Consider the following 14,584-nt stretch of genomic DNA (forward strand, 5'->3'; position numbering starts at 1 on the left):
TCTATCCCTGGTGGGGGAGCTAAGATACTATATGCCCCACAGCCAAAAAACCAAAACATAAAGTAGAAGCAATATTGTAACAAATTCAATAAAGACTTAAAAAAAAAAAGAAAAGAAAGTGGGCCGAGGAAGGTGGGCCCCAGGAGCAGGCGGCCCTGACTGCCCTCGGGTGGACATGAAACTCATATAAAGGGTGGAGAGAACACACCTGTCCTTATCACTCCTCCTTCCAAGGCCTCCTGCTGACCTGAGGGAGCTCAGGCCTGGCCTGTGTGCCTGGAACAGGTCATGGCCTCCCTCTTAGTGACATTTCTCCCTTGTAAAACAAGGACAATAACCTCTGTCTTCCACGATTCATGATGCTGTTGTGGGAAAGTTTTAAGATTTTAAGTTATCCTATAACTTGTTAAGCTCACATTTTGTGAGCACATTATATTCAGAGAGAAATACAGATTTTGATCCTACAGATAAACCCAAATTTATCAATATACATAAACACCTGCAGAACAAACACCTACCAACCTACTGCCTAGCCCATTAGATCAGAAATCCTTTAGCTGGATTTCAAGCCATTGAGGAAGAATTTCTCCAGAATGTGGCTCCAGTTTATTGCCCAAGCCTCTCTCTTGTTATTCCTTGGATGGTCATCTACTTGGTTTTACCAGCCCCCTGTCTTCTTTCCCTTCTAATAACAACACTCCAAATTGTCCTTCGGGGACCATCCTCCACTCCTGGTCCTTTCAGCTCCAGTGGGGTACACACAGATATGCACAGGTGCACAGAACCTCCCCCCACCACAGAGATCAGAGATGCTGCCTGGCTCATCTCAGTGACTGGTTCAGGTAATCCATATTGACCACTGGAGTGAATCAGTGGGACTATTGGGAAAGAGAAACTCTAATGCTGAGGACATGGACCTGGAGCTGCTGACAGTTGCCCTGTCACTTCATGGGAAAGAGTGAGGGCATCCTTGACAAATATGGAGCCAACACAAAGAAACACAAAATCAAGGCACCTCTAGCTGTGCCTGAGCAGACATTTCCCTGGACATTTCGGTTAAATTCCCTTTTTAATTAAGCCAGTCTGAGCTGGGGTCCTGTCACATTGCTATTTGAAAGTATAAGGATCCAAAGGCAACTAGAAAGGTGGAATCTAATGAGATGATGCTCAATGAAGGTAAAAGAGACACCCTGCTCTGGGGACCATGATTCTTCCATGATCTCTGGAAGGGGATTTGGAGGCCACAGTGAGATATGGCTGTTGAAAAAGCCAAGGGGGCCTATGGCTGGGATTGGGGTGAGGAGGGGGAGCAGAGCTGCCTAGGCACACCTGATGGGTATAGGGCACCACACATGTTTTCAGGTATACTGATCTCCTTGGTCCTCAGAGTGGCTGGGCCAGTTCCCTCCAGCCCGAGCAGCCTCTTCCACTTACTGCAGGGTGATGTGCAGGTGTCGTTTTTTGTGTATGCCACGATGTGGAAAGAGTTGGAAAGCAGGACCCTAGAGTGCCATCGCCAATAAGGAGGCCACTCCAGTCAGTCACTTTGGGATCAGAACAGCATGCACTTAAGGGTTAAAGACCACAAACTACAAAGCATGGGACTGAGCCAGAGAGAACCCCAAATGCATCAACCTTGCCTTTGACTACTATGGCTAGATGCAGGGCTGGAGAGGAGGACCCTGAGGGAAACAGAAATTTTGCAGCTGGAGAGTGTTCCCAAAGTGTGGAGCAGTGAAGGGGGTATGGTCATGAAAACTGTGGCAGGACAATGGATGACTTCCCTCTCCCTCCACCCCCGCCCTGTCCTCCTCTAGGGTAACATTCTAGGGCACCCATTTGACACTGTTAGTTGCTCCCCAATAGCCATTCCTAGGCTCACAAAGCTACAATTTTGTTCCACTGACAACATGCCCAGACTCAGAGGATTCATCAAGCTTGGCCAAAGCCTCCTGTGGTAACCCCAACACTCTTGACAGGATGATGGTGATCACTGGCCCTGGTTCTGGCTGGTGGCTATAAGGAAAGTTCCCTAACTCAAATAAAAAAGAAAGCCTCTCAAGAAGATAGCTTTTTCCTGCCCTCTTCCCTTCTACCTTGGCTATTCTTGTGTGAAGACATGTGCTTGGAGCTGCAGCAGCCATCTTGTGACCATGAGGAAAGACCAAGAGAATGGCAGCACTGTGTCTGTGTCGAGGCATCAGGAGGACCTAGATCCGTGCGCGGCGCTGCTTTGGCCAGCCTGAGCCCCAGAGTCAGCTCCCCTTGCTTGCCCAGCGCCCCAAGGCCACTCCCAGGGCTCACGATACACCAGAAATACATCAACACGTGAAACAACTCCTACAGAACACCTACTGAACGCTGGCAGAAGACCTCAGACCTCCCAAAAGGCAAGAAACTCCTCACGTACCTGGGTAGGGCAAAAGAAAAAAAGAATAAACAGAGACAAAAGAATAGGGACGGGACCTGCAGAAGCGGGAGGGAGCTGTGAAGGAGGAAAAGTTTCCACACACTAGGAAGCCCCTTCGCAGGCGGAGACTGCGGGTGGCGGAGGGGGAAAGCTTCGGAGCCGCGGAGGAGGGCACAGCAACACGGATGCGGAGAGCAAAGCGGAGAGATTCCCGCACAGAGGATCGGTGCCGACCGGCACTCACCAGCCCGAGAGGCTTGTCTGCTCACCCGCCGGGGCGGGCGGGGCTGGGAGCTGAGGCTCTGGCTTCGGTCGGAGCGCAGGGAGAGGACTGGGGTTGGAGGCGTGAACACAGCCTGCAGGGGGTTAGTGCACCACGGGAAAAGTCTGGACCTGCCGAAGAGGCAAGAGACTTTTTCTTCCCTCTTTGTTTCCTGGTGCGTGAGGAGAGGGGATTAAGAGCGCTGCTTAAAAGAGCTCCAGAGACGGGCCCGAGCCGCGGCTAAAAGCGCGGACCCCAGAGACGGGCATGAGACGCTAAGACTGCTGCTGCCACCACCAAGAAGCCTGTGTGCGAGCACAGGTCACTATCCACACCTCCCTTCCGGGGAGCCTGTGCAGCCCGCCACTGCCAGGGTCCCGGGATCCAGGGACAACTTCCCCGGGAGAACGCACGGCGCGCCTCAGGCTGGTGCAACGTCCCGGCGGCCTGTGCTGCAACAAGCTCGCCCCGCATCCGCACCCCTCCCTCCCCCCGCCCTGAGTGAGCCAGAGCCCCCGAAGCAGCGGCTCCTTTAACCCCGTCCTGTCTGAGCGAAGAACAGACGCCCTCCTGCGACCTACACGCAGAGGCGGGGCCAAATCCAAAGGTGAGCCCCTGGGAGCTGTGAGAAAAAAGAAGAGAAAGGGAAATCTCTCCCAGCAGCCTCAAAAGCAGCGGATTAAAGCTCCACAATCAACTTGATGTACTCTGCATCTGTGGAATACATGAATAGCCAACGAATCATCCCAAATTGAGGAGGTGGCCTTTGAGAGCAAAATTTATTATTTTTTCCCCTTTTCCTCTTTATGTGAGTGTGTATGTGTATGCTTCTATGCGAGATTTTGTCTGTATACATTTGCTTTCACCATTTGTACTAGGGTTCTATCCGTCCGTTTTTTGTGTGTGTGTGTTTTTTTTTACTTAAAATTTTTTTTCTTAATAATTATTTTTTATTTTAGTAACTTTATTTTATCTTATTTTGTTTTATTTTCTTTCTTTCTTTCTTTCTCTCTTTCTTTCTTTCTTTCTCTCCCTTTTATTCTGAGCCGTGTGGATGAAAGGCTCTTGGTGCTGCAGCCAGCAGTCAGTGCTGTGCCTCTGAGGTGGGAGAGCCAACTTCAGGACACTGGTCCACAAGAGACCTCCCAGCTCCACATACTATCAAATGGAGAAAATCTCCCAGAGATCTCCATCTCAACACCAGCACCCAGATTCACTCAATGACCAGCAAGCTACAGTGCTGGACACTCTATGCCAAACAACTAGAAAGACAGGAACACAACCCACCCATTAGCAGAGAGGCTGCCTAAAATCATAATAAGTCCACAGACACCCCAAAACACACCACCAGACGTGGACCTGCCCACCAGAAAGACAAGATCCAGCCTCATCCACCAGAACACAGGCACTAGTCCCCTCCACCAGGAAGCCTACACAACCCACTGAACCAAATTTAGCCACTGGGGACAGACACCAAAAACAACGGGAACTACGAACCTGCAGCCTGCAAAAAGGAGACCCCAAACACAGTAAGATAAGCAAAATGAGAAGACAGAAAAACAAACAGCAGATGAAGGAGCAAGATAAAAAACCACCAGACCTATCAAATGAAGAGGAAATAGGCAGTCTACCTGAAAAAGAATTCAGAATAATGATAGTAAAGATGATCCAAAATCTTGGAAATAGAATAGACAAAATGCAAGAAACATTTAACAAGGACCTAGAAGAACTAAAGATGAAACAAGCAACGATGAACACAATAAATGAAATTAAAAATACTCTAGATGGGATCAATAGCAGAATAACTGAGGCAGAAGAACGGATAAGTGACCTGGGGGATAAAATAGTGGAAATAACTACTGCAGGGCAGAATAAAGAAAAAAGAATGAAAAGAACTGAGGACAGTCTCAGAGACCTCTGGGACAACATTAAATGCACCAACATTCGAATTATAGGGGTTCCAGAAAAAGAAGAGAAAAAGAAAGGGACTGAGAAAATATTTGAAGAGATTATAGTTGAAAACTTCCCTAATATGGGAAAGGAAATACTTAATCAAGTCCAGGAAGCACAGAGAGTCCCATACAGGATAAATCCAAGGAAAACATGCCAAGACACATATTAATCAAACTGTCAAAAATTAAATACAAAGAAAACATATTAAAAGCAGCAAGGGAAAAACAACAAATAACACACAAGGGAATCCCCATAAGGTTAACAGCTGATCTTTCAGCAGAAACTCTGCAAGCCAGAAGGGACTGGCAGGACATATTTAAAGTGATGAAGGAGAAAAACCTACAACCAAGATTACTCTACCCAGCAAGGAATCATTCAGATTTGATAGAGAAATTAAAACCTTTACAGACAAGCAAAAGCTGAAAGAGTTCAGCACCACCAAACCACCTTTACAACAAATGCTAAAGGATATTCTCTAGGCAAGAAACACAAGAGAAGGAAAAGACCTACAATAACAAACCCAAAACAATTAAGAAAATGGGAATAGGAACATACATATTGATAATTACCTTAAATGTAAATGGACTAAATGCTCCCACCAAAAGACACAGACTGGCTGAATGGATACAAAAACAAGACCCATATATATGCTGTCTACAAGAGACCCACTTCAGACTCAGAGACACATACAGACTGAAAGTGAGGGGATGGAAAAAGATATTCCATGCAAATGGAAACCAAAAGAAAGCTGCAGTAGCAATTCTCATATCAGACAAAATAGACTTTAAAATAATGACTATTCAAAGAGACAAAGAAGGACACTACATAATGATCAAGGGATCGATCCAAGAAGAAGATATAACAATTGTAAATATGCACCCAACATAGGAGCACCTCAGTACATAAGGCAAATACTAACAGCCATAAAAGGGGAAATCGACAGTAACACATTCATAGTAGGGGACTTTAAGACCCCACTTTCACCAATGGACAGATCATCCAAAATGAAAATAAATAAGGAAACACAAGCTTTAAATGATACATTAAACAAGATGGACTTACTTGATATTTATAGGACATTCCATCCCAAAACAACAGAATACACATTTTTCTCAAGTGCTCATGGAACATTCTCCAGGATAGATCATATCTTGGGACACAAATCAAGCCTTGGTAAATTTAACAAAATTGAAATTGTATCAAGTATCTTTTCCGACCACAACGCTATGAGACTAGATATCAATTACAGGCAAAGATCTGTAAAAAATACAAACACATGAAGGCTAAACAATACACTACTTAATAACGAAGTGATCACTGAAGAAATCAAATAGGAAATAAAAAAATACCTAGAAACAAATGACAATGGAGACACAACGACTCAAAACCTATGGGATGCAGCAAAAGCAGTTCTAAGAGGGAAGTTTATAGCAATACAATCCTACCTTAAGAAACAGGAAACATCTCGAATAAACAACCTAACCTTGCACCTAAAGCAATTAGAGAAAGAAGAACAAAAAAAAACCCAAAGTTAGCAGAAGGAAAGAAATCATAAAAATCAGATCAGAAATAAATGAAAAAGAAATGAAGGAAACGATAGCAAAGATCAATAAAACTAAAAGCTGGTTCTTTGAGAAGATAAACAAAATTGATAAACCATTAGCCAGACTCATCAAGAAAAAAAGAGAGAAGACTCAAATCAATAGAATTAGAATGAAAAAGGAGAAGTAACAACTGACACTGCAGAAATATAAAAGATCATGAGAGAATACTACAAGCAACTCTATGCCAATAAAATGGACAAACTGGAAGAAATGGACAAATTCTTGGAAACGCACAACGTGCCAAGACTGAATCAGGAAGAAATAGAAAATATGAACAAACCAATCACAAGCAAGGAAATTGAAACTGTGATTAAAAATCTTCCAAACAAACAAAACCCCAGGACCAGATGGCTTCACAGGCGAATTCTATGAAACATTTAGAGAAGAGCTAACACCTATCCTTCTCAAACTCTTCCAAAATATAGCAGAGGGAGGAACACTCCCAAATTCATTCCACGAGGCCACCATGACCCTGATACCAAAACCAGACAAGGATGTCACAAAGAAAGAAAACTACAGGCCAATATCACTGATGAACATAGATGCAAAAATACTAGCAAACAGAATCCAACAGCACATTTAAAGGATCATACACCATGATCAAGTGGGGTTTATTCCAGGAATGCAAAGATTCTTCAATATATGCAAATCAGTGTGATAAACCATATTAACAAATTGAAGGAGAAAAACCATATGATCATCTCAATAGATGCAGAGAAAGCTTTTGACAAAATTCAACACCCATTTATGATAAAGACCCTGCAGAAAGTAGGCATAGAGGGAACTTTCCTCAACATAATAAAGGCCATATATGACAAGCCCACAGCCAACATCATCCTCAATGGTGAAAAACTGAAAGCATTTCCTCTAAGATCAGGAACAAGACAAGGTTGCCCACTCTCACCACTCTTATTCAACATAGTTTTGGAAGTTTTAGCCACAGCAATCAGAGAAGAAAAGGAAATAAAAGGAATCCAAATTGGAAAAGAAGAAGTAAAGCTGTCACTGCTTGCAGATGAAATGATACTATACAAAGAGAATGCTAAAGATGCTACCAGACAACTACTAGAGCTAATCAATGAATTTGGTAAAGTAGCAGGATACAAAATTAATGCACAGAAATCTCTGGCATTCCTATATACTAATGATGAAAAATATGAAAGTGAAATCAAGAAAACACTCCCATTTACCATTGCAACAAAAAGAATAAAACATCTAGGAATAAACCTACCTAAGGAGACAAAAGACCTGTAGGCAGAAAATTATAAGACACTGATGAAAGAAATCAAAGATGATACAAATAGATGGAGAGATATACCATGTTCTTGGATTGGAAGAATCAACATTGTGAAAATGACTCTACTACCCAAAGCAATCTACAGATCCAATGCAATCCCTATCAAACTACCACTGGCATTTTTCACAGAACTAGAACAAAAAATTTCACAATTTGTATGGAAACACAAAAGACCCTGAATAGCCAAAGCAATCTTGAGAACGAAAAACGCAGCTGGAGGAATCAGGCTCCCTGACTTCAGACTATACTACAAAGCTACAGTAATCAAGACAGTATGGTACTGGCACAAAAACAGAAAGATAGATCAATGGAACAGGATAGAAAGCCTAGAGATAAACCCACGCACATATGGTCACCTTATCTTTGATAAAGGAGGCAGGAATGTACAGTGGAGAAAGGACAGCCTCTTCAATAAGTGGTGCTGGGAAAACTGGACAGGTACATGTAAAAGTATGAAATTAGATCATTCCCTAACAGCATACACAAAAATAAGCTCAAAATGGATTAAAGACCTAAATGTAAGGCCAGAAACTATCAAACTCTTAGAGGAAAACATAGGCAGAACACTCTATGACATAAATCACAGCAAGATCCTTTTTGACCCACCTCCTAGAGAAATGGAAATAAAAACAAAAATAAACAAATGGGACCTAAAGAAACTTCAAAGTTTTTGCACAGCAAAGGAAACCATAAACAAGACCAAAAGACAACCCTCAGAATGGGAGAAAATATTTGCAAATGAAGCAACTGACAAAGGATTAATTTCCAAAATTTACAAGCAGCTCATGCAGCTCAAGAACAAAAAAACAAACAACCCAATCCAAAAATGGGCAGAAAATCTAAATAGACATTTCTCCAAAGAAGATATATAGACTGCCAACAAACACATGAAAGAATGCTAACATCATTAATCATTAGAGAAATGCAAATCAAAACTACAATGAGATATTATCTCACACCAGTCAAAATGGCCATCATCAAAAAATCTAGAAACAATAAATGCTGGAGAGTATGTGGAGAAAAGGGAACACTCTTGCATTGCTGGTGGGAATGTGAATTGGTACAGCCACTATGGAGAACAGTATGGAGTTTCCTTAAAAAACTACAAATAGAACTACCATATGACCCAGCAATCCCACTACTGGGCATATACCCTGAGAAAACCATAATTCAAAAAGAGTCATGTACCAAAATGTTCATTGCAGCTCTGTTTACAATAGCCCGGAGATGGAAACAACCTAAGTGCCCATCATCGGATGAATGGATAAAGAAGATGTGGCACATATATACAATGGAATATTACTCAGCCATAAAAAGAAACAAAATTGAGCTATTTGTAATGAGGTGGACAGACCTAGAGTCTGTCATACAGAGCGAAATAAGTCAGAAAGAGAAAGACAAATACCGTATGCTAACAGATATATATGGCATTTAAGAAAAAAAAATATCATGAAGAACCTAGGGGTAAGACAGGAATAAAGACACAGACGTACTAGAGAACGGACTTGAGGATATGGGGAGGGGGAAGGGTGAGCTGTGACAAAGCAAGAGAGAGGCATGGACATATATACACTACCAAACGTAAGGTAGATAGCTAGTGGGAAGCAGCCACATAGCACAGGGAGATCAGCTCGGTGCTTTGTGACCCTCTGGAGGGGTGGGATAGGGAGGGTGGGAGGGAGGGAGACGCAAGAGGGAAGAGATATGGGAACATATGTATATGTATAACTGATTCACTTTGTTATAAAGCAGAAACTAACACACCATTGTAAAGCAATTATACCCCAATAAAGATGTTAAAAAATAAAATAAAATAAAACAAATGTCATGATGCTCTCAAACAAAGGTATAACTTGATATATGAGAAATAAAATGCACAATCCAAGGACAAAAAAAAAAACAAAAGACACAGACCTACTAGAGAATGGACTTGAGGATATGGGGAGGGGGAAGGGTAAGCTGTGACAAAGTGAGAGAGAGGCATGGACATATATACATTACCAAATGTAAAATAGCTAGCTAGTGGGAAGCAGCCGCATGGCACAGGGAGATCAGCTGGGTGCTTTGTGACCACCTGGATGGGTGGGATAGGGAGGGTGGGAGGGAGGGAGACGCAAGAGGGAGGAGATGGGAACATATGTATATGTATAACTGATTTACTTTGTTATAAAGCAGAAACTAACACACCATTGTAAAGCAATTATACTCCAATAAAGATGTAAAAAAAAAAAAAGAAAGTAAATGTAAAGTTGTGAGAGAAAATAAAAATAAAGTGACAGGGAAAACAAAACAAAAAAAAAGAGAATGGCAGAGAATGACCTGGCACCCAGTCATGGCCAAGTCATTGAACTAACCCAGGACCTGCAGGCTGACTTCCAGGATTCTCAGGTTATGCAAGATAATTCAATGACTGTACTGTTTAAGGAATCACACTTGGGGATTTTGGTACTCACCATCAAAAGACTTACTGACCAACACTTTCCTCTACATTATCTTATTTGCTCATCAGTACACAGGTAGTTGTGACCATCGTATTAGGGAAGAGGAAGTTGGAGCTCAGGAAGTTGAAGAGGTTAGATGCCAGGACTAGTAAATAGTGGGACTGAAACCCCATTTATCATCTACCCCTCTCTGCCTGCTGGTCTAAATTCATTCAGCTTTCAGATCCCCGAACTTCAGGAGCACTGCTGCAAATCTTCAAAGCTAATGTGTAAAAGTCCAATTCAACAATTCCAAAATATATCTGTGAAAGGAATGCCCCAACAGTCGGCTCATTCTAAACATGCTGCTATTATTATAAAGCTCTCCTAAACTTCTGCAAAAAAAACAAGGAAAAAAAAAGAGTGGAGAAATAAAGTGAGCATGCCAGGAAGTAACTGTAAACTTTTTTGGTTTGGGAGCCAGGAAATGTCAAGGAAACAAATGTAGCTATGATTTATACTCCATCTCCAGTTGTGCTATGGGACTCAAAAATTGCCATTTTTATTAAAGCATACACCTTAGAGCAGTCCTGATAAGTGACAAGCTGCCACAGAGGCCAAAAAAAGCTACATTTGATTCCTGATTTGGGTTTTATGGTAACTTAGTCAATATATATAGTTGATGGTAGGGAAGGAAAGGGCTTGAATTTTACCCTGAGTCTCTGGGCTTTTCTTGTTTTCAAACTGATTGGTCTGGAGAATGGAAGACCAACAGCCAACAATAAATCCATTGTAAGCTGAAAATAGTTTCCTCTGAATACAACTAAATATTTCTTTAATCCTTGCATTAAAGTTTTTACTGTGGTATAGCAGCTATTTTATTTACTCTAAAATTTAAGCTTTTGTAGTACTGTAACTATAGGTATAACTAATGGGGGGGTTGATTACCGAGGCAAGCTTTTTAAAGCACTTTAAAAGCATAATATCATATGCTTGTTTTGCATTTATATTTTTGGGTCATACTGAAGATACTATTGTTAATGACTCTTGCTCAAAAATCTTGCTTTTATTTTCTGAAAACCATTTCTTTATTTTGTACCATGGGAAGGGTCTTTAATAATCATGAGTTATCATGAATATTCCTTTTTTGTAGCTTCTATATCTACATTATCAGGCACATCAGCCAGTCCCAAAGAAGTTATTTCACAGTTCTGTTCCCAAGGGAACAAAGACAGTGGGTCCAATATTAACAGTGGCTTCTGTTGGCTTATTTTTTATTTTTTTCTGACATTAAAGTTGTGTATGGTTGGCAAGGATTTCTATTCTCTGAAAACAAGCTTGTTGGTAAAAGGACAAGCTGCAGGCATCCTCACATACACAGCTACTTCAGCACAGGCTGAAAGGATGCTTCACTGCGAACAAATTAGAACTGAAAAACATGTTCAAGTACAAAGGTTCTTTCTTTAAGAGATTTTCAGTTCATTATTTATTTGTCCTTCATATCAAATAGTTTTTCTAAATTATCTTCACATCTATTTAAACCCAATTACCAACTCCCACTATGCACCTCCCATGAGTCCCCTCATCTCAGCCAGGGACTCTCAGGGTCACTGGCCAGGCCATGTACATTTCCCATCCAGTGACATTTGTGAGAAGAATGGCTAGGAGCAGGAACAGACTGGTGCCCTGGGAAAGAGATGCCTTTTCACAGGGACACTGAAACAGTCAGAAGCTGAACCCCAACTGCATTCATAGTGTGGCATCTCAGATGCTCCAAGTAGAGACTCCTCAACACCAAACTTGGTTAGCTAGTAGCACAAGCATTAGGATGTGTCCTATGCTAATGATGTAGCCTGCAGAATGGTACAGCAAATTTCAAGTGGCAATCCCAGGATTTGAAATTTTCCCTTCCCCTTACTAATGAAGAGGAAAGAAGTGGGGGAGGTGGCGTGGGGGGGGTGGTATGGAGAGAGAGAGAGAGAGAAACAGAGAGGGAGAGAGAGGGGGAATACTCTGCCCAATAACTCCTTGGAAGCAGGATGAAGCCTCCTACGATCTGCATAGTTCAGGACTCGAATCTCAGCAGTGGCTGCTTTCCCAGCACTCTCCTCCCTATTAGAATGGACACAATTTGCAAGTTTCTTCTAAAAGGTTTTACTGGGATTTCTGATTTACTCAATCAAAGCTTGCAGTTTATTTTTTATTAAGTAAAAGGGGCCCCCCATTCGAAAGAACAGCCACAGTTATAGCACTAACAGGTAGAAATTTTACTGGCCCTCCATAAATCAATTCAATACCCTTGTCTCTAAGGATTTGCCAAAAGGTAATGGGCTGCAATTATGAAACCATCACCAGGAGTTGCCAGCAGAGATTTCTAAAGTCTGCAGGCACTTTCAAGAGGAACATAGGAAATCATTTCATGAAGCAGCAATTTTGCCCAAAACCAAGTTAGAAGAGATGTAACACTGGCTTAAATTAAAGTGACTAAGAAATAGGTATGGTGAACACAAAGGCATGGTACAGTTTTCTCCCATTCACCTTAAAGAATCCAAATTAACTAAAAAATGGATACACAGCTACATTAATAAAGATCACAGCTGGGTACAGTTCAGGGGAAATGGTAGTAACAGCCCTGCCCATCTTCTCCTCTACCTTGAAACACTGTGGTGCTATTCATACTACAGTTGAGGATGCCCTTTTGGGGAATATGCTTGTGATCTTGGGGTAGCTGCCTTTCCTAGGAAGAAGAGGATGGCTCAGGCAAGGGAGGCCAGCACAAGCAGGGGTGCTCTGGCCAGTCTACCACCACTGTTCTATGGGGAGGTGCCCTGCTGGAGGTTTTGATCAGCATGATGGGTGAGAGATTTGAAGTCTCACATGTGGCTCCTGCTTTGAAGACACATAGCAGCAACCTTAACAGAAGTGTCAGAGAGTCTCATATGATGCTTCCAGCAAGGAAACTCAGCATCTGCTGTGTCCACAATGCCCAGGTGGCATCGCCTAGGTGGCGTCGACCGAATCCAGAATCTGTACTTTTTGGCCCGGACTGTTTTTTATTCCCCTCACCCTGCCAAGCTGATGTTGGCACCCCCTCAGGTCTGGGATGCCCTGGGTGAGCGCTGAGCCCAAGCAGCCCCAGGCACAGCACAGCATCTCCAAGATGGAGCTGTTCTGAAACACTTTCCTGAGGGGCCGGAGGGTGGACAGCGCAGGCTGGATTAACCATGCCCCTCCAAGGGCCCCGGCCAGGATCTGACTGAGGTTTCCTGCCACCAGGAAACCTCCGGTCTGCTGGGAGCCCCACACCTCTGCAGGTATATCAGCGTTGGGAACAGTAGCTGCTACCAGTGACAGAAGTCACCACACACTTCCCGCAAAAGCTTCTTCATTATCCTGGCACAGGTAGGAAGGCAGGCGCTTAACGCAGGCGGGAAGCCACCGGTCCGAGCGCACACACCCGTGGAGACCCGCCCCCAGATCTGTTATTTCAAAGTTCTCAGTCCTTCCTCTTCCTCCCCCTGCTCGTCCCCGAAACAGCACTTCTAGGTTGTTTTTCACGCAGGCCGACCCTGAGGCTGGAGCGGGAACAGCAGGACCCCTCGGCCGCCAGCACCCCAGCCTCCCTCAGCACCCCACCCCACCCCCGGCCCCGCGCAGGCTGCTCGGACTGACTCGGGCGCTCACGGCTGGCGAGCGACCTTTCCTCACCGCAACGGCTCCCGGCGCACGGACACTCTCAGCCCTGCGCTCGGCGACTTACCTCGCGCAGCAGGCGCTCCAGTTGCGGCTCGGCCCAGGCGACCAGGGTGTCCGGCGACCCCGCGCGCCACAGCAGCTCCCGCTCTTCCTCGAGCGCCGCCACCCGGCCCTGCAGCGCGGCCGCCTGGACGCCCAGCAGCAGGCAGGCGGCCGCCGAGCCGGCGGAAAGCAGCAGGCACAGCGCGCTCACCGCCCAGGCCCCGGCTGCCGTCGCGGGACGCCCCGCGCCGCCGCCGCCGCCCGTCCGGCAGCCCTTACGCGCGTCGCCGCCGGCGCACTGGCCTGGACTCATGGTGTGCTCGTCGCGGGTGGACTCTCAGAGGGGACGGTGCAGAGAGCCGGGGTCGCTGGCTGAGCGTGCTGTAGCGTGCTGGAGAGCCCGAGGCACGAGGTCGGCCCGGCGCGGGGCTTGGCCTCCAGGCAGCAGCGGACCGCGGCGCACGCCCCCTTCCCGGCAGCCAGCTCCTCCACAGCGGCCACTTTGGGCAGTTTCCTCTATGCAAATAGACCCTGCCAGAAAAGGAGCCGGGACCCACCCAGGGGAGGAGCGGCCAGGCCTGCCCCGCGCGGCGAGGGGGCGGGGGCGGGGGCGGAAACGGAGCTGGCTAGCCCCACAGCGCGTACCTGGCTGACCCCGCGCGCAGCACGCACCTCCGCCCTCACCTGGACGCCAGGCTGCACCCTGGACGCCGGGCTGCACCCACTCCCGCGCATGCACCTCTGCGACTCCTCAGCCCGAGTTCCAGCTGCAATCCCAAGAGGTCTGTGGTGCACCCAGAGACTCAGAGCGCCTTCTGCAGCCTACCCCTGGCTGCGGCATCATTCATTTGTTGGGAAAATTCCCCTCGACTTGTAAATTAACCTGACACTTTGAAGTGT

General features: G+C 45.0%; 1 protein-coding gene across 1 annotated transcript in view; it reads right to left on the reverse strand.

The window, feature by feature from the left end:
• The window catches only part of COL23A1 (collagen type XXIII alpha 1 chain), a 352,704-nt gene extending 338,525 nt beyond the window's left edge, over positions 1 to 14,179 (reverse strand). The window contains exon 1 of the mRNA XM_060296702.1: positions 13,707 to 14,179. Within this exon, the coding sequence (XP_060152685.1) occupies positions 13,707 to 13,997 (291 nt within the window). The 5' untranslated portion in view covers positions 13,998 to 14,179. The remainder of the gene's footprint in view (positions 1 to 13,706) is intronic.
• Between the last annotated feature and the right edge of the window lie 405 nt (positions 14,180 to 14,584).

This window comes from Globicephala melas, chromosome 3 (genome assembly GCF_963455315.2).
Source record: "Globicephala melas chromosome 3, mGloMel1.2, whole genome shotgun sequence".
Classification (NCBI taxonomy): Eukaryota; Metazoa; Chordata; class Mammalia; order Artiodactyla; family Delphinidae; genus Globicephala; species Globicephala melas.